The sequence below is a fragment of the Diorhabda carinulata genome, chromosome 2 (genome assembly GCF_026250575.1).
Source record: "Diorhabda carinulata isolate Delta chromosome 2, icDioCari1.1, whole genome shotgun sequence".
NCBI classification, from domain to species: domain Eukaryota; kingdom Metazoa; phylum Arthropoda; class Insecta; order Coleoptera; family Chrysomelidae; genus Diorhabda; species Diorhabda carinulata.
Genome location: NC_079461.1, coordinates 36,111,884 through 36,137,711, shown reverse-complemented (window position 1 = coordinate 36,137,711; position 25,828 = coordinate 36,111,884). Strand labels below are relative to the sequence as shown.

At 34.2% G+C, this 25,828-nt stretch overlaps 1 protein-coding gene across 3 annotated transcripts in view; it reads left to right on the top strand.

The window, feature by feature from the left end:
* The window catches only part of LOC130890834 (LIM/homeobox protein Lhx3), a 51,567-nt gene extending 26,063 nt beyond the window's left edge, over window positions 1-25,504 (top strand). The window contains exons 1-7 of one of the 3 annotated variants that reach the window (XM_057795200.1): window positions 19,310-19,472; window positions 19,585-19,759; window positions 22,345-22,547; window positions 22,886-23,069; window positions 23,151-23,302; window positions 23,371-23,568; window positions 24,548-25,504. In XM_057795200.1, coding sequence (XP_057651183.1) covers window positions 19,376-19,472; window positions 19,585-19,759; window positions 22,345-22,547; window positions 22,886-23,069; window positions 23,151-23,302; window positions 23,371-23,568; window positions 24,548-24,699 — 1,161 coding nt within the window. In that variant the 5' untranslated portion in view covers window positions 19,310-19,375 and the 3' untranslated portion in view covers window positions 24,700-25,504. Of the gene's footprint in view, window positions 1-19,309; window positions 19,473-19,584; window positions 19,760-22,344; window positions 22,548-22,885; window positions 23,070-23,150; window positions 23,303-23,370; window positions 23,569-24,547 lie in introns of those variants that run through there. The other 2 variants (XM_057795198.1, XM_057795199.1) reach the window with 2 other exon arrangements.
* Window positions 25,505-25,828: the final 324 nt, after the last annotated feature.

Here is a 25,828-nt window from a genome sequence, read left to right as displayed (position 1 = left end):
AAAGTTGCAGTTTACGAAGGGTGGCAAATGACGGCGACTCTCGTTGAATGCTATTTTCGAATTAGTTTCTGTTTGCAGGGGGCTCAATTGCCATGCCCATCTCGACTGCGTGTGTTTCTAAATTATATAAACAACAAATATAACTGTACACTATAGTCATATAGATTGCTTTTTATTGGAAGCCATAATATTTATGTTATAAAGATCATTATTATACTGAGCGCAAATATTTTCAGATGAGGAGTTTACGTGTGCCGTATGTGCAAAATTTCATACAAAATTTTATATTTTGAAGATTTATTTTTGCATTTGAATGAATGGTGAAATATTAGCTTGTACTTTCAGCTGACAGAATCTAACATAAATTAAGTAGTGCCGCCTTCGAGATACGTACAAAATTAGTAACTAGACCACAGGTGTCAAACTCAATTTTCCATAAATTTTGAATTCGTAGGCGAGCCAGATTGAAAATAAAAAACAATGATTTTAATTATTATAACATTTTATTCATCAAACTATATAAGTATGTAATATAAGATTACTAAAAATCATATTAAAGTTATAAAAGATGGTAGATTGAGCTCGAGGATCCACATACCTGACTATTCTTGTTTTTGACAAGCTCATTGATGTCAGGTATCAAAATCGTTGTAGTTATTTCAAGAATTGATTGAGGAAGTTCATTCGTAAGTCTTGTACAATGTTTGTTTTTATTTATTTTCAAACCAAACAAGAAAAGAATTAGTGCTGCATGTTTTTTTTAATCCCGGATAATTATCCAAACTCTCGAAATATTGTTTATAAAAGGTAAAAGCGTTAATCTCATTAAATTTTCTTTCAAAATACTGTCGGATTGAAGATCTATCAACATTTGCAAATGAACTGGTGCCTGTGAAGCTTCAAAATTGTATGGATTGCTGAAAATTGGGAATTCCATTTTATTAATTTTGTGAAAGTCTTCGAAACGATTCTTGAATTCCGTGTGTTGAAGTTTTTTTTTTGTTAACAGTGCCGAACGATTTTAAATGAAGGAAATTGTCCAAAGTTTGATTTTTTACCTGATTTTCCCACAGCCTCAACTTTGTTTCAGAGGCTTGAATATATGAATACATTTGAGTCACATATATGCCAAAAAGGCACAATCAACCCACCGGTCATTGTCATAATCAATTTGTTTTCCTTTTTCTAATATAAAAGCTTGAGTAGGGTCACGTAATGCAAAAAATCTTTCTAAAACTACGCCTCGAATGAACCAACGAACATCAGAAAACTTTTCGTCCAAATCTTGTAAAAATTGCCTGAACTGTCGGTGATTTAGTCCTCTGATCCTTATAAAGTTTACAATTTTAATTATGGGTTACATGACACGGTCCATTTTGGAATGTTTGGATGCCAGTGATGTAAAAAAATTAAAAACCAAAAATGACGAATCGAAAAACGAAAAGAAATTCAATGAACTTGAAATTGAGTTGAGATTAAAACGCAACAAAACGAGAATTTGGGATAAATTCTTGTCGCACGTTTCGCGTTGCTAGGTACTTAAAACAGGTACTTCGGGAAAGGCAGAAGAAATGATGGAAAGAAAAAATACTTTTCAATGACTTAAAATGCTTAACTACTAGGTAAAGACTAAAGTAAAATAAATATATCCTTGTTAAATAAGAAGACATCCATCAAAATAGATCACAATATGGAGAAGAATATTTCAAATGTGGAATTTGGTGTGAATTAATCACTTTTAAACTGAATTTAACGAGGTGGAAAATATTCTAAATCCTTTAATGTTGAAAGTAATTCACGGAAACCGGAAATTAAAACAAAAAGGATAAATGATTAATATCGAATGACTCAAATCAATACTTTAAACATTCCTTGTTTCAACTGAAGCAATATAATAATTTCCAGGAAAATAAAATTCAAGGGAATAATAATTATATTTTTTACTTTCAATTTCAATTATCTCACCTATAATATAATTATATAATTAACAAACTATTTTTTTCCTTCCAAGTTTTATGTAAGAAATTGTGTATGAATCTATGATTAAACCAATTATATTAGGTATTAGGAAAATAATAATAATTGTCTCCATCAATAAATAATGATCTAATATTTTGTAATAATGATTCAACTCTATTGATATAAAAATGATTCTAGTTACATATAATTATTAAAATAAAGATTTCTTTTTATTTTTATCATTTATATTCTTTTTAATTTTTAATTCGATGCCGGTTTTCCATATCTACGAGGTCCGGCTATTAAATAACGAGACTGCGCGCCTAGAGGGCGCCCTAGACGAAAAACAAATTTGTCGTTAAATTAAAAAAAAAAAAAACTCCGACTGAGTGCTATAAATTGTTGCAAAAGGTCTATGAAGACAATTCTCAATCTCGGGCACGTGTTTTTGAGTGGTGAAAGCGCTTTAGTGATGGCAGAGAGTGCACTGAAGATGACCAGCAGCAACCAGATCGCCCTGTGACTGTTTCAACTCCGGAAACTGTGACCAAAATCAACCACATTTTCCGTGCACGTAAACGCCTATAAAGAAACGGTTAGAAAAATTTTACACGAGGAATTATACATGAGAAAAGTTGGTGCGAAGCTGGTGCCAAAAAATTTGACTCCTGACCAAAAGCTTTACGTCAACGGGTCTTCTGAAAATCATCAATCATCCCTTAGCCACAGTTGTGGCTTATCCAAATGTTCATTACAATAGCAATTGTATTTCGTGAGCAAACTATAACCAGGGTTCAGGTAGATCACCCATCAGCTAGTTGCGGATGCTAGCCCAGAACAAGATTTGGATCGCAGTTTCCGAACATCGCGATCAATTCCAAATTTAAAACATAATCTAATTAAGCTGCTCATTAGAATTAATAGTAGACAACCGTTTAAAGTGGAAAAACAACTTTCAAAAACCAAAGACGAATGAAACAACTGATTATCTGATCTACCAGATCATCATATGACCCGATTATTAACTTGATCAGTTTTCTAACAGCACTGAACTGGGTCCGAGTTAGTTTCCAAACGTTCAGATCATGATCGGATCAGTTTTTTATTCAATTCAGAATCTATTGAATTGAAATTTGTTTGATCACTTGTTTATAGTTTTTTTTGTTCAAATATACGCAAGATATCGTTTGTAGAAAGGACAGAAAACAGAAATTTTTGCAAAATAATCATCCTCCGTGGTATTAATAAATCAAAAACCGGAAACCAGACAAGTGATTTGGATTGAACGCGTATTGAGATGAAAGGGCAACAGATTGTCAAAAATTGAAACAAAAAAATATTGCAATTGTTCGATGATTGAGGAATATTGATTCTAAGCAACTTATTTCAATTTTTTATAATATTTGCCACATATAAGGAGCTTTATTAAAGAGAAAAAATTGTGAGTTTTTTGAAATTTCTTACGAAGAATCTAAGAAATTCGAATATCGTTTACAAGAGTGGCTTAACCTATCCGGGGATACTTTTTTTTTGATAAAAATATTTTTTTAATATACTTTCGTATCTTAATATTATCACTTATTAAGATAATATATCATGTTAACCCTGAAATAATGTTTCAAAGCTGAATAATAAACCTTAGCACACGTCCATCACGTCTGTATCGAAATATAATCTCTAAAATAAGCAGTTGAAAATTCGGGGGGCGGTTATAAACGTTTCATCCACCCGTTCGACTGCCACATGTTAGTCGCGTGCTGCGAAGTCCACCAAGTGTCTGCGTACAAGGTTTCCTATTATTCCCTTTTTTCATTTTTGTGTATGTCAACGCCGGCTTTTGTTTTCTTTATATTTGCGGTTCGGTCCCTACATTTTCTTCCCATATCTTTCCACGTTATTGAAATATTCTTTCATTATATAATTTCCAATTATTTTTAATCTCCGGAATAAATTTCGATAATTTTTAAATATAATTCTTTCAAATGTTTACCAAAATCAATTTATATTGAAAAATTCGGGCTTGCATCATGGATAGCAATTTGCATCTTCATTTTATTCGATTATTTTTTCATTATACCACTTTAGACCTTGGAATTATAAAAAATAGTAGGAACAAGCTGTAACCTGCTATATAATGTCGGATTTCCATAAAGATCTCGGATTTGAAACCAATATCGTGGAGAGAAAACAGGAATTCTTGAAAAATAATCATCATCCATGGGATTAACAAATCAAAAACCGCAAACCAGACAAGTGATTTGGTTTGAACACGTATTGAGATGAAAGGGCAACAGATTGTCAAAAATTGAGACAAAAAAATATTGTAATTGTCCGATAATTGAGGAATATTGATTCTAAGCAACTACAGCTTTACTGTAGATTGAGCCAAAACAGTTTTGTTTTGTAAGTATACCTGTTTGGTATTACGAACTGTGTTTACACCAATCACGAACAGAAATATATAAAAACTGTTGGTGTCTTCAGTTTTATGAAGACACCGGACGTGCATTTGTGAAAATATAGAGCGCATCCAATTTTAAAAAACAAAATTGTGAGTCCTATTTATTTTTGCAACTGGACATCGATTTTGGAGTAGGACATCTTTGAGGAAAAGAAGAAGAAATGTGACTTTTGAACTATCGCAAGATCTTAGAGAAGAAGATATAAGTATCGGAGATATAGTATTGAAATATAGTCCTTAAGGCTCGGTCGTATTAGCCCCCCACATTCGATTTTCTAATATGTTTCTAATAGTAGTCAATTGTGCTCAATTTGTGCTAAATTCTGTCAGTATTATTACGATTTGTACTATTTTCCATACACTGCGAATTTATGTTGGATAAATTCATTCTGTAACCCTCAATTAGGTTCCGTTATCCATGATTTAGCTCTAGAAGTGCAAATACTTGTTTGTAGGTGCATTTCTAAACCATAAATTAAATCAGACAAACAAACGCTCCGAAAGTTCTAGAATGGTTCGCAAACTATTCGGCGACTGTCACAAACTGATCGAGTTCGTGTTTCGTTATTTTCCTGTCTTTGTGGAGACCCGGCATGAGTCCATCCGACTGCGATGAGCGACCAGACTCCTGTCTAAAGTAACTCATGATGTTAGTTTCGTTCCAACCCATCACAAACCGACCTTGGTACGGTTCCAGCGAATCTGTTTGGTGTTCTAACCGATTAAGTTATCATTTGTAAACCAGGATACTTGGTTGATAGCAAGTACCGTTAGAAGAACCGTGCACAACCGGAGATTCCTCAAAATATATCAATTAATCGCTTCCGATCTGTTATATCAAAAAAATCGAATAATTTTCAATTCGTGACTATTTAATTTGATCTATTTCGTTTTGGTATTGTTAAATAATAGCAATTAATCAAAACGGAATCGAACGACTGATTTAAATATCGCCATTCATGAATATATAAAGTAAGATTATGGACTACTATAATGTACTCGAACGATAAAAGCATCAATATAATTTATATTCGTAATGCTAGAAGCGAAATAGTCCAGAGACGTATTTAATAGTTACAACGGTAATTCTTTATACTTGACTGAAAATTTTTTGATTTCTTATACTTATTTTTTTTTGTCCTGTTTTAGAAACTAATTTTTAAATAAAAGAGAACTAAAACCAAAACGATTTTGCAACATAAACATAAAAAAGAATCTAAGACATGTGATATTCAAGATATATGGGATTATTGTTAATTCTACTTCACTAAATTTACGTCATTTGTTTACTTCGATAAAATATGTCACAATAAACAATCATACCATACAAATAATTAACTTTTCCCACGTCTGACTGTTTAAATCCTATCAGTTTTTGCTAACAATTCAAATCAAATTTGAGCAACAGATAAAACATTCAAGTCCTTTAGGTAGATGCTTCGGCAAGCGTCATTAACGAAGCAGACTGATAATTTCTATATTAAATGCTCAATTTGTGTTAGTTAGCAGATTAATTCCTCGAACAGGAATTTTTTTCGCACTATGTGTTTTTGTAAGTAGACTCTAAATAACACTATTTGCTTATTTTCAATTACGCACGATAAAAAAGTATAAAAATTGCGAGGACATTTTGGTAATGATCGACGACTTCACTTTACCACACTCCGGAGTACAGTTTGTTCAAAATTTATCTGCATCAATCATTATAACCAAAATTATTCAGTTTAATTGAAAAAAATGTGAAAGAAAAATCACTTTTTATATTGAAACATAAACACTCATCCCAAAAAACCGACGCCATGACCTTCCCTGTAGATGGAACGCTCTTTGTCTTCTTTGGAGCTGGTTCTCCCTTTTCAGTTCATTGATTTGATTGTTCTTTTATATGGGGTGTGAAACGTAGCCCAAATTAGGATTTATTTCTATGAAACCTAACCAAATACTCTATAGAAACATCATCACGATGCTGTTTTTGTTCCTTTGTAAGCAAACGCAGTTGATTAGAAAGTTAAAGTTCCAGTAAAAAAATGGACAAAGACAAGAAATTATGAGTTGAGTATCTGTACACTCCAAAATTAATCATAATCTTCAGTATTTTTTTAGTGAAAATATGTTTAAAAGATATTTATGCGAATCCGACCCTGCGTCATCCCAAATGGCATAGAATTAGTGGCTACAGAGAAGTTTTCCAAATAGGGCGTTAATGCTCAAATGGAATAGAAAAATGCACCATCTGTTGACGATCCTGACACGAAATGTACACCATATTTTTTGCATGTAAAGTTAACACAATTAGTCAAAGCTGTTCTTTGTGCTTGAACTCCACTAGGTTTTTAACGCCACAAATTATATTGACAAGTGGAATGGAAACGAAATTTTTTATCGAAGGGGTCAATAAAAACGTTTATCGATTGTTATTGCCCACTAATAAATGATACTTATATTATATAATATCTATTAAACGCAGTATATTTGTCTTTTTTCTTTCTAATCTAAAGTTAGCAGCCATCAACACTTGCTATTTCTTTTTTTAATTTTTTTTGCATATGCTACAGGCATATACTTGGAACATTCCTGAACCAGCTCGACAGATATTTCATGTTGTATACACTATGGTTAAAAGAAACTTCTCCAGACTGTTCGCAAACCTGTTTAATTCAGTTAATTATATAGTTATTTACAACTAGATCTTATACCTTATAGTTGCTTTTGAAGCTAAACCTTAACCTAAAACCCAACCTAAGACAAAACTTCCTATATCTCAATCATAATTTGAAATTCGATAAATAATTATAAGCAGACGCTTCTACAAACAGTTATGTTGTAAATAGAACCGTTCATCTTCTAATCTTTCTGCAGAGTTCACGTTGAAGAGCTGTATGTTGTACTCCATCTTCGACTAAATCCATCGAAAGCATCTACAGACCTTGCCTTCTAATTAATTGCATATTGCATCTGCATTTGAATGGTTTGATCGCAGTTTAATCGATTTTATCGACAAAGTTTGAGAATAACTGCCGACTGGTATCACTAGGAGGTCTACGAATGTTGTTATTCTTCGAGTCGTTGTTTTAAACCACATAACATCGAATTCAAAAGGCTCAAAATTCTTTTCCCACTGACCCTAACAAAGATGTAAGTCGTATCCTTGACCTTGGATGTTGTTGAGTACAATTTTGTTTCTGCTATAGCTAGAATATGAGGTTTCTTCGACTGTAAATGTTTATGTACAGAATTTATATTCTTTTTGCCTGAAAGACCCTCCAGACCAGCTTCCACGCGAAGATCCGAACGGAAGGTTATTCCAAGTCCGGAATATTTTAGTCTTTGGACCACATCTACCAAAAAAATTATTGTTTTACCTGCCTTTCCTGTTTTATTTTGTCTTTCAACTATAGTTTCTGTCCCAGTAGATTTTTCTTTACTCTCTACAACATTTCTGGTTGTGTTTTTGGTTACTCTTCATCTTTGTCAGTTTTCAACTAATTATAATAGTTTTTTGTTATTAGTTTTATATTATCGTTACTATTTTTTTGCTCAGTTCTACTTTGTTAACTGTTCTCTGACAATATTTAGTACCTGTTTCGTTGTTTTCATTATTTACTTTTCGAGCTCTGTGCTTCTTTATTTTCGTTTATTTTTTTGTTCACAGACATATTAACTTTGTATTAAACTGTTTTTATATTGTTTACTCTGTTATCGTTTTCAATATTCACTGATTTCTTTTTTCTTTTTATTGTTTATTTACATCAGTTTTGATTTTGGTTGCTTCGCATTATATAACTCGATTATCTCATATCAATTCCAATTTTTTTCTTAATTTTACAACTTTATCATAAGAATTAGCAACCTTCAATTCTTTCTGGTTGATTTCTCCTCGACATCAGAAAATAAAGACAAAACAGAATTGAATGACTCTTCATAAAGTTGTTTTGTTATAAAAATAAAACTATAATCAATCAGACAGACAAATATTTGTGTTAGAACAAATGAAGTAGATACAAATCCATCATAATTTCCAATTCGACCATACTAGTGTTAATCTGACGAAGTAATTCAATTGAAAGCACTTGTTCCACTGTACAAAATTGTCGCTGACACCAAACCCTACGTTTCCATCATTCGGTTTTATCAGCGGCGTACCGTCAGGAAATATATATTGTGAAAATTATTTCATTTGGTTTTTAATTGCCGAAGATAAACCGATTTTACATTTTAAAGATCTTCCATATCCACTTTATAATTCCCTGCCTGTCCTTTCTTCGAAATCCAGTCAAAACCTGTCCATAAAACTCTCTGGCCGGAAGGTAGAAATTTTTTTGTGAACAATGCCCCTAAAATCAAAGAAAACAATCATATTGAATGTTGATTTTCACGACTTCTCATGTTAACTTCCACTCCTCACTTTGAAATTTGAGTTCTACATCAAATTGGTAAAATCAAGAGTCTTCTTCAATGATATCTTGGTTGCTTCCAATCAATCCTCACAGCACTCAACCCACTTTCCGTTTTGAAATCGAGAGCCTGATTCATTCATGCCAAGTTTTTGTGTTAGAATTTTATGAACGATTGTTTTGGGGATTGATAGATATGTCTGTCAATCTGCGGTCTTTAAGAATCCTTTTTACTTCTTCTCGTCTTCTTTTTAATCACTTGAATTGTCACCATAAACTTGTTTCAAATATTCAAAAATCTTACGGCTGTTCTTACCTAGCAAGAAACTTGATGTTGATACGCTGGTCTTCAATCAAACTTTCAACAGTTGCAGTGCAGCCTGATCACAAGTTATCGATTTTTTATTGAGTTTCTGAGGCGGTTGTACCAAATACTTTTGTGTCCTTTGTCTATGCAACAACAGGGCCAGAGAGCATCATAATTTGAAAAAAGAATGGCCCATTAAAAAAAAGTATACTCCGAGCAAAATAAAAGTCAATTGTAGATGCAAATAAAATTATTCTACTCTCTGTATACATTAAATTGGAACTATGTGAAGGCGGTGCACAAAAATAGTGGTGCATTTTGTTATTTCCAAAATTCCAAAAGTAAAACTAGAAGTGAGAATATTTCTTAGTTACGAAAAGTTATAAAAGATTGAAAGTCTTTTATCTGTTAATGAAAAAGCTGCTTGGAAGTAATTCAAAAAGGTTATGGAAGAATTTATGGAAATAACAACTATAACAGCTCTTGTACATTTCAACCTAATTCTAATGTAAAATGACCTCAATCACTTCCCGCTATCCAAATACTACTTCGGTTTAGATTTTCGAGACTATCTTTGTTATTAATTGAATTACTAGGATTATCGATAATTAGGATTACTAAAATTGGATGAAAGATTTTTCCAAATTTATATATTACGATACGAGATCTGATTACTTCAAATTAGCAAGAGTATTAACGTATTTATCTATTCGTTTTACTCCTAGACTGCTGTTGAGAGTGTTCCTTCTTAGTTTCTATAACCATAGACAAATTACCGCAGTAAACCGTCACATACAACCGGCGCCACCAAAATATGATGTTCAAGTAAGGATCTACAGGAAAGATTTATTGGATCTCATTTTTTTCGCGAGAATTTGATAGCTGAGCGATATTTGAAACATCTTCGCATTTTCAAGTCCAGATAATAGAAAAAACTTGAATCCCACAAGATAGTGCATCTCCATATTATGATTTTTATGTTCGAAGTTATCTGGATAACCAGTTTTAGGAATTGGAAGATGTGGATCAATGTAATGGCCACCTGGGTCACCTTATCTTACTCCCTATGATGTTTTTCTGTGGGGACATTTCAAAATTTAGGACTACGTTAACCAACTATGTAATTTAGAAGATTTAATGGAACCAATTAATGAAAAATATGCAAAAAAAAACAATAATAAATAATAACCTAATTTTATTTAAAAGGAATTTTTTGCATTAGTTCATCAACCCTATATATTGTTAAAAATTTGACGCTACCACTGACATCGACACACACTATTCCTAATCCGATCCATTAGTCAATAGCTTATGTCCTAAAGTGTGGTACCAGCTTAGCTTCACATTAGAATGTGAGTTTCTGTCCGTGGGGTGGCATTTGCGATAATCCGGTCCATTTAGTAAATGTCCCTGTGCTCGAAAGAGACACGGGGGTGCTACTCTATGTTACTTATTCATGAATGTGGTGGTAGACGCTTTTAACCCCGTTTATTTTCAAAGTGGCTGGATAAGCTACGATACTTACCGATATTACATGCATATTTAAGGGTAGTAAGTTTTTACGAGGGCCTAATTAATATTGCGACTAAACGTGTTTTAATTATGAAGAAAAATTTATATCTATGTAATATTTTCGAATTTGATGTACAAATAATTGTTTCCAAATAAGAAATACGCGTCTGTTAAATTTTTTTTTCAATTATCTAATTTATCATTCCAACCCTTTAACGAAAACTATGAATTATTTTTCATATATAAATCAACAAAACCCAATAAAAGCAGATCACCATTTTGTTTCTTTGTTATATCGCCTTTTCGACTGATGTTTCTATATTTTTAGCATGCTATTACTACAATTGGAAGTCATGGGGTGTAGATTTAATCAAAAATCTACTCAGTTTTCAATATAGACATCGTCGTATATTTAACTACTCGTTTCTACACCCAAACACACTTGAAAACTTATAGACGCTAGTCTTAGGGTAGAGGATTTCTCAACGTAACTCACTATACATAAATACCAACATTATACCCGAAAAATAAAGTCGCGCGTACCGAATCTCTAGACGCTACGTAGCTCCACAGAGATCTAAGCGTTCTTTAACTGCTTGTTTCAATGTTCCGAGAAAAAATAAGCTGTTTTTCGATTTAAAACTTGTCACCTGAGTTCATTTAAGTGTGTTGGTTTTTCCTAACACGTGTATCAGGTATATAGGAGAAGATGGAATTAATTGCATGCTTTTAGGACACTAGGAAGAAAGAAAACTTGGAATTCTCAAAAGAAGGTAACTCGGAATTCCCTGGGTGAGGTATCGGTCATTCAGAAGTGGAAGGATTATCATTTTATTGAGGTAATTTCTTCGGAGAAATATCCACCTGTATTAAGAACTTTTAAATGCGAGGGCACACGGCGTGGTGTGATTTTGAGTACTTTAAAACTGAATTTGTAACCAATTGTTGTGTTCTGAAGTTGAAGATCAATATTCTTGTTATCGTCAAAGTGGATCTATAGTCTTATGTACCAAACCCTGAAGAGATTGCAGTAAAATAGAAACTGAATAATTAAAACCAAACTTGATTCAAGCGAAATATAAGTTACGTAGGGCTTTAATTTCAACGAGTACTAGAAGCAGCTGCGACCGCTTTGCATTTAATCATCCCGAATATTTGAAAACGTGCAATGAAATATGGTTTTCACACTCAATTCACCATTAACCTAAGTGCAATAATTCATAGTTGAAAAATGCACCAGCTCTTGATTTCCAATGAGTATCAACCCGTGATCGTGGTTGGCATGAATATAAGACAACTCGTGTGATAATGCAGCTCATGATTTTAATTGATTATGTAAAATGTTGATGATTGTTTTAAACAATTTAAATTTATATCTGATCCAAATGGAATCCGACACGAGTTGAATTATGTATATACTCGGAGTACCTTTTCATTTACCTGAAATATCTCCGTTCCAAAATTGCGCATCTTTATTTCGACGGATTAAACGGATCTTCCAATTTTGTGTGTTGTTCTGTCTGGATATAAAATCATCAAAGAAAAAGGTGATAAAAAAGAAAATCGTTTCATAGATATTCACAACAGTTATTTTTGTTTACTTAAGATTTATTGAAACGAGCAAAAGTTTCCCTTACGACCTATACCAAAATAAAATTAGGAGTGAATATATACTCGATGTGTTCGTTGGCAGCCATTATTTTTATATGAAACCATAAAACATTTTACGTTTTAGTAACAAATAGTCGTAGCAAATAAACCATATACAGTCGAACTCCGATAATTCGAACACCGATAATTCGAATTCCTCGTTAATTCGAACTTTTGCGTCGGTCCCTTGACATTCCTATACTAACACATGTAAAAAAACCTCGATAATTCGAACTTTTGAAGTTCGAATTATCAAAAAAATTCGTATTTTCTGTGTTAAAATTACCGAAAAATTCGAATTTTTGGCGTTTAAATAATTGAAAAGTTCGAATTTTTGATGTTCGAATAATTGAAAAATTCGAATTTTTCTTGTATAAATTATGTATGTACATATGTATTAAAAAATTCGAACTGTTAGTGTTGAAAAAAATTGAAAAATTCGAATCTTCAGATTCTAGGTAAGACGACGATATTTTGTAAGTGTGAAATATGGGTGAACTGCAGACGGCGGCTGGTTTTTCCCAAAAACCGGCGCGACGATTTTATTACTGGTAGAGCTAAGAAAGCATTCCTAAATAGTTTTCTAGTTCGAACTGCAATTAGAGGACGAATGTATGAAACGACTGAAAAGAGAATAAGAGCTGCTGGGTTTTCCCCAAAAACCGGGGCGACGATTTTATTATTGATGGTACAGTTTGAAGGTGCAATTAAAAACGACGAGTTCACGGGACGGATTTAATTGCACCTTCAAACTGTAGAGAAAGAGAGAGGGAGCGAATTGGAGAGAGACAAAGTAGAGTAAAGAGCAAACGTGGTGACTGAAAGAAGGGCGCCAGAGTTTTATTGATACCTGACGACTTTTAAGAAGGTGCGTATTTAGATGGTGAGAAGATATGCTCTCGCGCCGCTGATGGCTACCACCACCCTCTTATAAAGCAAAGTTAAAACTGTCAGAGCCGACATTTTCAATTGGTTTTCCATTGAGTGCGTTTCGGAGCCAGTTTCTAAAAGTTTTGCTTCGTGTTGCCGTTTACGTTTATTTCATGATGTGTGATTCTGCTAAAAGAATGTACAAAACTCTGACTTTAGCAGTAAAAGTTGGTGTCATAAGAGAAGTTGAAAAGGGCGTGAAGAAGAAGTCGAAGATAGCCGAAGAGTTCCAGATTCCTCGCAATACTCTTTCGACTTTTCTGAAGAATAAAGAGAAGATTATCAGTGACTTCTCAATCATCTCAAAGTAGAAAGAGGTGCAGAGGACCAGAAAATGAAGGCGTGGAAGGATGTGTCAAGAAATGGTTCAAGCAAGCTCGTGATAAGAAAGTTCCAGTGAGTGGGCAAAAGCTCAACAATTTGCTAGCAGTTTGAATTGTCACAACTTCAAAGCTAGCAATGGTTGGCTGCGCAATTTTAAGGATCGCAATGACATCGTGATAAAGGCTGTCTGCGGCGAGAAGGCGGACGTCGATATGTCAAAAGCGGAAGAGTGGATGCAAACGACGCTGCAAGAAAAAATCAAAGAAGTGGAGCCTAGGAACATTTTCAACGTTGACGAGACTGCTCTTTTCTACGAGTGCACGCCAAACAAGACTTTCGCCTTCAAGGGAGAAGATTGCAGCAGTGGGAAGTTGAGTAAACTGCGCGTAACTGTTCTTGTAGGAGCCAACGTGGACGGCAGTGAAAAGCTTCCGCTGCTTGTTATTGGAAAATCTGCTAATCCACGTTGTTTCAAAAACGTCAAAACGAAGCCATGCGAGTATCAAGCTAACAAGAAAGCTTGGATGACTCAAGATATTTTTGAAAATTGGCTCCTTAAGTTGGACAAGAAATTCTACAGAGAGAAGAGAAAAGTACTGATGTTCGTGGATAACTGCAGTGCCCACAATTCCATTCCGGATTTAGAAAACATCGAAGTGGTGTTTTTCCCGCCAAACATGACGTCCGTTCTTCAACCGATGGATCAAGGAATCATCAACTCTTTCAAGATTCACTACAGGTCAATTCTAGTGCGCGAGGTGTTGGACGAGCAAGTTACACTCAGCAAAAACCAAGTAAAGGTCAACATTCTGCAAGCCTTGAGGATGTGTGCAGATGCCTGGCGACAAGTAAGCGCAACGACGATCAAAAATGGATTTAGGAAGGCAGGATTCATCCGTGGCGAAGAAACTTCAATCAAGTTCGAGGAAAGCATCCTGGAAGAGGCAAAGCTGGACCAAGATTTCATCAACATCGACCAAAATGTAGCCATTTGCGGCGAACTACCTGATTTTGAAATTTTGAACGAGGTCCAAGGATCTACGGCTGTGGAGTTATCAGACGACGAAGAAGAAAATCAAGAGCAGCTTTCATCCTCAGTAGCTCCAACTTCCAATGAAGCGCTGGAATTTTTGGCAAAATTGAGGGAATTTGCAGAGTCGCGACAAGACGTTGATGAAGATATTTTCGCAGCGATCAGCAAAATCACTCGATTTGCTTCAAAGGAAAAAATCGTCAGCATGAAGCAATCTAGCATAGCTGATTTCTTTACAAAAAAATAAATATATGTATTTTTTTTTATTTTAAGATAAATAATCGGTCCTTTTTAGCACCAAAAATTCTTCAAACGTATACAAATTATTATTTTAAATAAATAAATAAATAAATAAACATGTTATATACCCATAACATATTTATTTATTTATTTATTTATAAAATGGAAAGATGCATCGAAATGCATACATATATGTATGTAAATGTGCACAACTCCGATAATTCGAACACCTCGATAATTCGAACTTTTGCTACGGTCCCTTGCAGTTCGAATTATTGGAGTTCGACTGTATTTCGAATCCTCACCGTCTGTACGCTGAATGAATACAAGAAGAATGTACAACAGATTTACAGCATTGGTTTCGGTGAAATTTTATTATACTAATGAGAACCTATTTTCTTGAATACTTTTAATGATTTTTATACTTCTTCAAAGGATTCCACAACACACTGGAGTTGAGGGAAACGATTTTCATCACTTTTTTGACTAATAAAACAGTATTCTCATTCTTCGAAGCTGTTTCGCCGTTTACAATCCACTGTCTTAACCGATTTTCGTTACTACAATATAATAGTGGATCCAGGTTTCATCTAAAGTTATGAATCGGTGCAAAAAATCCAACTTATTTGGTACAAACCACGTCATTAGGTCATTAGGGTCTGGTAAATGTTAATTCGAATCCGTTCTCGTTTTCTATAGAAGCTGCAACTTCATTTTGGTACTATACGATGTGGGACTTTGTAAAAACTTAGTCAATGGACATATATTTGCCCTAATAAGCTGTATAATCGGATTCAGTTCACAATAATATGGTGGCAATCGCAGATCAGCAATTCTACGTTCTTTCAACATTTTGTTCGTAGGTTTGACAAGAATTGTATCCAACATTTGATCGATATATTATTCAACAACGTCGGCATTAATTTCTTCGTAGTTTGGTAGGCAAAATTTTCATTACACGTAATATAAGAGACGGTCATAGTTTATGTAATATTTATAATCCAAATTGCTCCAAGGAATCAAGCAAAAAAGAAAATGTCGTACCAGCTCACACATCCGTTATTACAATGACCGAAATTAATAATTTAAAGTTTGAATTGCTACTTCATACGCCAGATTCAGTCCCCTTGGATTATTTTCTGTTCCCAGACTTTAACAAACGGCTCGGTGGTCAAAGATTTTCCAGCAACGATTGGATGTCGGCAGTTAACGGAATGGCTTGACGTTTCTCATTATAAAAAGTGTATCGAAGTGTTGAACTTCCCTGGGAAAAGTTTATAGAGCTAAAAGGAGATTTAGTTGAAAAATTAACATATTTCTTTCCAAAATTTTTGTATATTCTTTGTTGGGACCGTCCTCCTATAGTCGGAAGGCATTGCCTCAGTATGAAAACTGATCCGATCTATTCGAAATGATATAAATCGAAAATTATAGTTTTGAAACGACGTATTAAAGTTTTTGCCTTCCACTGACAATCTAGCAGATTTACTTTTAATTTGGAATCGTGTAGAGTCACTTCGTGATAAATTGTACCGCAATTCTTTTATTTTTGAACAATTTACAACCTTATCACTTGAACAGTCAAACAACAAATTTTATTTTTCTGCTTCCTTTCTTTAGAATCATGCATCGTCCTCTTAACATTCCTAAATCATTTGGGACAAGTGGTTGCTAAAACTACAGCTTTCTTCAATTCTATTCTCTAAACTAGGTTGTGTAGGAATTTTTTTGGTAATTATACACTTTCACGGTCACCTGGTTAGGTTAGGTTAGGTTAGGTTAGGTTGGCTCTATAAAATCGAAAAATGGATGGATTTTAATGATCTTGGTCTCAAAATGTTCCATTTTACGGTGGATTGATAAAAAAAATACGAAAATTAAAAAAAATAAATATTTTTTACAGTTTCATGACTTTAAATGCAAAAAAATATGTCTTTCTACATATAATCCTTCGTAACTGTTTCTGACGTCGTGGAATCAAGTTCGTATATTTTTTTTCGCAATTTACATAAAAAAATGAATATTTTGAAAAAAAAAAGTTTTTCTACTATTTAAGGTTTAAAACTATTAAAAACTGCAAATTCAGCCACTACCCCCGTGTTTTTCATAAATTCGTCGTAAAATGGAACATTTTGAGACCAAAATTATAAAATTTATCTATTTTTCGATTTTTAATGGTCCAAAAACTATTAACATTGAAGAAAATAGTACGAAACTATTCACGAAAATTGATTGTTTTTCATCGATTTCATTTTAAGCTATAAAAACTGAAAAAATCATTCTTTTTGGATTTTTTTTTTCAAAAATTGTTTATTAATTTATGTAGAATACAAAAAAAAATATAAGAACTTTATCTGATAATGAGATAATTTTTTGTAAAGGATTATTTTGCAAAACCGTTTTTTTACGATTTAAAACAGTAAAACTATGAGAAATTTTCATTCCAGCAAAGTATACTAATTTTTTTTATAAATCCGCCGTAAAATGGAACATTTTGAGACCAAGATCATTAAAATCCATCCATTTTTCGATTTTCTAGAGCCAAAAAACCAGGTGACCGTGAAAGTGTATAATTACCATTTTTTTTCCTCAAAATTAGGAAGCTTAACATTTATGTTATTTTTTAAATGTTATTGTTCAAATCTATTACGATCTATTATTATAATACGATGTTTATCATATCATCGAGGAAATATAAATCGTAATATACAAAATTTAATCAGCTGTGACTTTTTTTTTCCATCATCTACTTTCATTTTAATAAAAAGTTGGTCGCTTTTACCAAAAATGACTAGCAAATATTCGAATTCTGAAGGTTTTTTAGTGGTTTTCGTTTAGATTTTATGCTCGACTTGATTTTAAATGAAGCGAAAATAAATGATCTTATAGTTAAAAAAAAATCTTACGTAACTTATAGAGAATTGTACTTTTTTATTTTCAATGCTTCGGGTTTATCACTATAACGTTGAAATTAATAAAATTAAAACAATTAAAATGCCACAAAACGCACACCGCCGTCTGAGGCTTAAAACTTTTAACGATATATAAATGATTTTTCGATGTGTAGCAGCTTTCAATGATAACTTCTACCCTCGCAAAATATTTCTTTTCATCAATTCAATCAAATGAAACCTGTTTCAACAACCTCTCTTTCAACTCTATCATGTAGCTTCCAAATTCCTAAGAAGAAGCCTCAAACAACCTTTCAGATATTCTCTAGATTAACTTCAGGTTCAAGAACAGAAGACAACGGCCAAGCAAACTGCGTATTAGCCACTAAATTTACTGTTTTTCATAAATTTCTGCCAACAATATAGTAAATATACCAGCAATTTGATCAGAAGCTTTTCCTTCAGGAAAGATTATTTCGTTGCTTTGGATAAACCTGCTAAGCACGTGATTTCCTTTTAAAAATAGTTCCTTCGATTGTTGATAGAATCATTAAACCTAATTTTGGTCGAAAAAACCAATTAAACAAACAGTGCTATTAAAATGTCTTCTATACAATGTTGGTACTACTTTAGAAAACATATTTCCATGGTGAAATAAACCATATTTCAAATAAAACGTAATAGAGATGAACAAATTATAATATTTCTTTGGTATCCTATAAAAAATAAACAAATGATCAATTATTCTAAGAGCTTGATAAGTCGCTAGATCAATACTCTGGCCTTAACCTCAAAATTCCGCGTTGCACGCCAAAAATTTTGCATTTTGTCACTTGCTGGTTAAATACCTTTGCATAAACGAAGATTATATGCGATGACGTCCTCGTATGATAAAAATATTGCTCCTGGAACTTCAAGATTAAGAAACAAGAATAAGTCACTAGAGGTCAGATCTGTTTGGTGTCTAGCCACATTATATAGCGTAGTACGAATGTCAAATAAAATCTAAGCTTTCAAAAAAGGGAAACGCTTTCAACGCTTGCCCAAATATATTTCCCAATACATTTTGATAAGTGTTGACATCTTCAGTTGGAGATCGGAATCGTTTCAAACAACCCTCCTATGTATTACAGCTCCTCCAATTGATCAATTAACTAATTGTCGTTAAGAGCTAAATCATCTCTCCAAACCGAAGTATACATCATTTTTGATTTAGTTAAAAATAAAATTGTCTAAAGCTGTGGTCTAAAAAATGTTATAACTCGGTTATAAACGGTATTTTTCGTTCTTACGACCTTATACATATGAAAATGAGACCCTCTTTCAGTTTTCCCTTGTCGTTGTTTCTTTCGCCACCGAATAACAAATGAATCCGAAAATTCAATCTTATCATCGAGTTACCCTATTTACAGGGCGTACAAATCAAGGGAGGGGCATATCCTCTCATCCACCAATAGCCGATACGCTCTGAAAAACAAGGGCTAGTCGCTTTAATAGAATTCCTTTTATACAAATCTAGTACGTGTCAACTCGGTAGGCGTACGAGATACAAAAGGGTCGATAAAAGTTACGAGGAAATGCGACGGCGCAATATCAAATTTGATCCTCAGTTGATTCTGTGACGTTCTAAGTATAACGTCCTTTCGATAGTCCTGTGCGTTCGGTTCGGTTAAGATGATTAGTGGGAATAGGGATGAAAAGAGCGGTTTGGAAATTGAGATGTTTCGTGTACCACCGATATCATTGGATGATATTCCTGAGGTGTTACTATGTAAGTTTTCGATTTTTTTTACTCCGCATTTTGCGAAAAATCCTTGTCCCTTGTCATATTGCACGTACTTAATCATACGAACGAATTTCTGAAAATATATTTTTTGTTTTAGCGACGATACCGAAATGCGGCGGTTGTCACGAACTAATTTTGGACAGATTCATACTGAAAGTTGCTGATAGAACATGGCACGCGAAATGTCTTCTATGCACCGAATGTAGGGTACAATTAACGGACAAATGTTTTGCTAGGAACGGACAATTATTCTGCAAGGAAGATTTTTTCAAGTAAGTATCAGATCTGGTTTTTATTCCAACATGAATCTTTATCAATGCACTTTATACGCATACAAATTATTATAAAATGCGACAAATAACGTAGTATATTATTGTAAAGTGAACTATCTAATGTTATTTATAGATATTTACATCGACAAATCGATTTACAAATAGTTTCGAATGCTTACTTAGCCCATATGGTTTTAAAACAACTCCAGCAATTTAAGCTCCGTGGTAAAACCATTCTTTGTGCTAAGATGCAATTTTCAACATCTCTTTTTAATACAACATGTTTCCCCACTCAAGAATCTGACTAAATAGTGATCTTACGATACAAAAACCCGACCAAATTCTGTGTCATCTTTATCACTCAGCGGTATTAAGTTTCTAAGTTTATAATTCTTCTTTTTTCGATTGTGCCTCTAATAATTCTGATCATAGATGTATCAGCGTATCTTTCTGAGATAATACACCGTGCAATTTAATATATCATGTCCATTTCTGCTGTTAGACAAAGTCTTTATGGTCCCTGTAATATAGATACACGCATCTTAAGCCAAACGATTCCTCCACTTCCAAAAAAACTAAAATGAGATATCAAACAAGAGGATAAATCTGCTTGGCTCTATCTTTAGCGTAAATATGTAGTTTGTGACTCTCAAATTTGGTTCCAAAGGATGAAATTGCGTATATCTTCCACTTTAAAACAGAAAATGGTGATACCTATCTATCCATCTTTCTGGTTAAATGAAACGTGGCTATTCGGAACATTAATTAACCAATTATAGCACCCATTCTTGCAGGAATTCCAAATATCATATCCTATTGAGAGTATCGCCAAAATAGAGTCTCTCTCTCCCACGAGTTCTATACTTTTAAAGAATTAAAACAATTGGGAAACTAACTAGCCTAGAAACAACAAATTTTGGTACTTCAATGCCATTAAATTGATGATTTAATTCATATTATTTCAAGAGAAACCCACTATTTCAGTTGTGATTTCAAATATAATTAGAACAACCACAGGGAAACCTCTCAAACCTTAATGAGTGCATCCATAAATGATTCATGTTTATAGCTCCTTAGTTTGTGGTAGTTGGAAACCTTATTATTAAATTCATCATCAATTTGAATCGTTTCAGATTATCTATCTGTATAGTCTATTTGAAACGTATACGAAAATCAATTTCTTAAAAATTTTGCTCTAAAATATCTTTAAATTAAAATTATTTCTGGAAATCAATTGTATACACACATCGCTGTGAAAAACAAATAATAATTCTACCTGAAAATGCCCACAACAACTGATAAAGCTGCTCAAATGGTCATCCTATTGGGACAAGGCCAGAGTCAGCGAGAAGTGGTCAGTACCAAGAGACTGGTACAATGGTTCCGAAAGAAAATCCTGCACATACAATAGAGTGACCAATTCTTTTCAACAAGATTTCAGAGAAACGCGACGAGTCGCTGTACATTCAGACGAAGACTTAATACAGCTAACCTTGAACTACTGGCCCCAAATTAACCTCAACCCACCGAGCTGCCCGGCTACAATTTACCAGAGAACACGTTAATTGAACTAACAGTCCAATAGGGCTCTGTTCTCTTCTTAGACGTAAGCAAACTGGGTCTTCATGGTAGCAATAGAAGAGGACGTGTTTTCGGAAGACCTGGAGCAAGTTTCTGCATAAAAGAAAACTTTTGGAAGAGTGTCCGGTATGGTTTGGCCTGGTATTTCAATGGAAGCAACTGGCGGTGATTGAGGGGGGATTAACGGCGAACTGATACATGGAGAAGTTTTAGATGATCATGTCGGAACAACTTTTCAATCGAAATAACTTTTCTACTCAAATGGTCACCCTATTGCGACAAGGCCAGAGTCAGCGAGAAGTGTTCAGTACGCTGAACACAAGTCAGAACCAAGAGACTGGTACAACGGTTCCGAAAGAAAATCCTGCACATACAATAGAGTGACCAATTCTTTTCAACAAGATTTCAGAGAAACGCGACGAGTCGCTGTACATTCAGACGAAGACTTAATACAGCTAACCTTGAACTACTGGCCCCAAATTAACCTCAACCCCCCGAGCTACCTGGCTACGATATTCCAGAGAACACGGAAGACCTGGAGTAAATTTCTGCATAAAAGAAAACTTTTGGAAGAGTCTCTAGGATGGTTTGGCCTGGTATTTCAATAGAAGCAACTGGCGGTGATTTGGGGGGATTAACGGCAAACCAATATATAGAAGAAGTTTTATATGATCTGGTGAACCATTTTCCTACAACAATAGTTGACGAAAAGGCAAACAGGAAAAAGAGTTTTCTTCAAACTAGTATTGAAACTAATTTTTATGTCAGATTTAAGTAAAATTTTGACAGATGACATAAATAACGTACCGGAAATGAACAATCTGATCTAAGCCACTCCGCCTTAGTATCGTAGCTTCTTTATCGAGAAAGATATTTAGTTTTCCTTCCTCTGATATATTCCTGCGCCCAGTATTTTTCAGTTAGTTAGTTAGTTGAATTAGTGAAGTAGAGTAGTTCAGATGTAACAATGCAGCTTGTGTATGTGTCGCGTGCTGTGGGTGCAGACGATTCGGCACGAAGTGTGCGAGCTGTGAGCTGGGGATCCCGCCGACGCAGGTCGTCAGAAGGGCGCAAGACAACGTCTATCATCTACAATGTTTCGCGTGCATCATGTGTGCGAGGCAGCTCAACACCGGAGACGAGTTTTATCTCATGGAGGACAGGAAGTTGGTGTGCAAACCCGACTACGAAGCAGCGAAAAACAAAGGTAATTTTCTTTTTACCTCTCGTTAAAACTATATCAAACATTAATTTCACATAATCAGTCCTTATACATTACAATTACTTATTTCTTTATAAGCTTTCGCGTCAAATAAACTCCGTCAAAGGCTTTAGACATTTCTAAATATACTGTCAATCTACCGTAGAGTCATTTTCTCGGAAACCATACTGAAAATTTTAAATGAATTTTTGTTGTTCTACCATGGTTTTTAATATCAATTTTTTGAAATAATTTTGTATTTGAAGTGGATATCTGATAGTATGTTTTGACGTTTTCTTCTTTTTATATTTGTTTCTCATGTTTTTTTGTTTCTATTTGTGTAGCTGCAGAATGTTTAGACGGAGATCAACCGAACAAAAGGCCTCGAACGACAATAACAGCAAAACAATTAGAAACATTGAAGACGGCGTACAATAATAGTCCGAAACCTGCCAGACATGTTAGGGAGCAACTTAGTCAAGATACGGGGTTAGATATGAGGGTAGTTCAAGTTTGGTTTCAAAATAGGTTAGTATAAATTATAATTAAATAGTTGATATGAATTTGTGGTAGAAAAAATTCGATGAATTTTATTTGGTTTTGTTTCAGAAGGGCGAAAGAGAAAAGGTTGAAAAAGGATGCGGGAAGGACGAGGTGGAGTCAATATTTTAGATCAATGAAAGGAGGTTCCTCACCTAGACACGATAAATTATTAGATAAAGACGAAATGAAAGTTGATCTAGATAGTTTTAGTCATCATGGTAAGATTGTTTTTACACTTACAACTGACCAGAAAAGATTTTTAAACAAATTTCATTAATATTTTCAGATCTAAGTGACGATAGCTACGGTACTGTTGTAAATATGGGAATAGATCAAGACGTATCTTCACCACATAGTGGAATAGGAAGACCTTCATTCCTCCACGGGGCAACCTCTCCTTCATATCTACCTGGACATGCTTCTCCTCACGGCCACGATCACTTTTCTTCATATCCAGATCAACTCTCAGTGTACGCCAGCTTAGGTAAGACAAATGGATCATTTCATATTAACATTGGCAAAAAAACTCAACACGACATTACTTATAAAAGGTTATCTACCTGACCCACCGCCATCAAACGCCTACCGATACACAACAAACAACAATTCTACCTGAAATAGACACAAGTGATAAAGCGGAAGCGATTAACCTGTTACAACAAGGCCAGAGTGAGCGAGAAGTTGCCAGTGCGTTCAACATGAGTCAGTCTGCAGAATTTACCATCGTTACCAAAACATCACAGAAAGATGACCGATTCATTGTGAAAGTCCTTAAAGAGCTCAGAGAAAAGCGGGATTGTCCGTAAATGGTTGGACAGTTATAAAACGACTTGAGGCAGCTCATCTTGAGCCACTACTGGCCCCAAATAAACCTCAACCTACCGAGCAGAACACGTTAATTGGAATGATGAACAAGCTCTGTTTTTTTATCAGACGACTGCAGAGGGTGTCTACATGTTCGCGATACAGAAAACCGGAAGTTTTGCATGAAAGACGTGGCTTTTGGAGGAGGTTTCTAGATGATTTGGACGGATAAATGTTCAATAGAAACAATTTTGACGGATCATGTCGTCCCTTACGGCAGTTTCATTGGCGACAACTTCATCATAAGTCAAGACAATGCCCGTCCACATACGACATTGGATTCGCCAGCGCGTAGTTCGGACTTGCATCCTATAGAGCATTTATGGGATCAACTAAGAGAAAAGTCGAGGCTAGAAATCTTGAACCAGCCACGAAAACGGACCTCAAAATGCCACATAGAGTTGTTGGTAGAGCCGTGGCATGAACAAGAAATAATGAGATCAAAAGATCTAGGTGACCGAAATTGTAGAGCCTCATCAAAAAAACTTGGCCCCAAGCATTATTTTTGTGATTTTATACTCAAAAATTCACAAATAAATTCTTCAAAATGAGTTTTTCCATCTGACTGAATATCGAATAATTTTTTAATATTGTTTCAGGTCAAGGCGCACATACAGGTTTGTCGTTAACTCACAACATCCCTACAGGAGCAGACACTGATATCAGCAACGATAGTAGTCCGCGTGGATACCCCGACTTTCCCCCCAGTCCTGATTCTTGGCTAGGCGAACCGTCCAGCGCACACTACTGACCCCCCTCCGCCATAATGAATCATTTACCGTTAACGATACCAAAGAAACAGTTACCGAAGCCGCAAAAGACACAAAAAGATTATGGATCGAAATCACAGAGGCTCCCGAGGGATGGTTACCAAATGTCAGTGTTACTAAAAGTGTGGAAGAAGTTTGTGAAATTCTGTTCCAATGTTGAGTTGCACAATTATCGGTCAATTTCAAAAAAATATTGTATAAAGTTATGGGGGTGAGATGTATTGAAATTGGCTGTGACCAAAAATTTATGTCTTTTTTTTTATTGTAAACGAAGCCTTATCTAGGTTTTACTAGATTATTTTTCTCGTAATTGAGGGAAAATACAAGGAAAAAGAGAATTATAAATAAAAGATTAAATATATTGAAAGAAAGTTGAGAATATAATTTTGAACGTGTCAATGGGAAAATTGTGGAAAGAATCATATGAAAATCCTCAGGAAAAATACTGTTGGTTCAAGAAAAAAAACGAGAAAACTGCTAAAAAACTAGTTCTTGTTTCTGTATATTTGTCATTATTGTTTTCTTTGGTCAACATCTGAAAAAAACTCAATACAGAAAGATTTTTCTATATATATATTGTTATAATATACTCCGTACAAACGGCCAAAAATTGTCGTTTTCCCACAATCGAAAAAATATATATTGTACAGTAGGTAGTACCTACATTCTAGTCAATGAAAAAAAAAATTGATCTGTGTCTGTTTTAATATTCTAGTCGTCAAAATATTCAATTTTATTTATTGTTTATATAATGTCTATCGATAAATATAAGAAAATATGTGAAAATTGTGTTTTATTTTGTTTCCACAAACATCCATAACATACACTACTCGTCAAAAGCGCTGCAGACTAGTTGCGACCCTCGGTCAACCGAACATGAAAAAGCGTAAAGTTTAACAATGAACAATGAGGTTAGGTTAGATTATGTTGTGTCACAAAATTACTTTAAATTTATAAAATCGGAACGCAACCCTCAAAAGTCTTCGCTCACCCCATAATCCAAACTTAAAACTTGCAAATATCGACTGATTTATTTATTTTTCCCTACCATCAAATTATTTCTTCGGTATTTATGATTGTAGTTTAGTTCGGTGTATCGAAAGAACATGC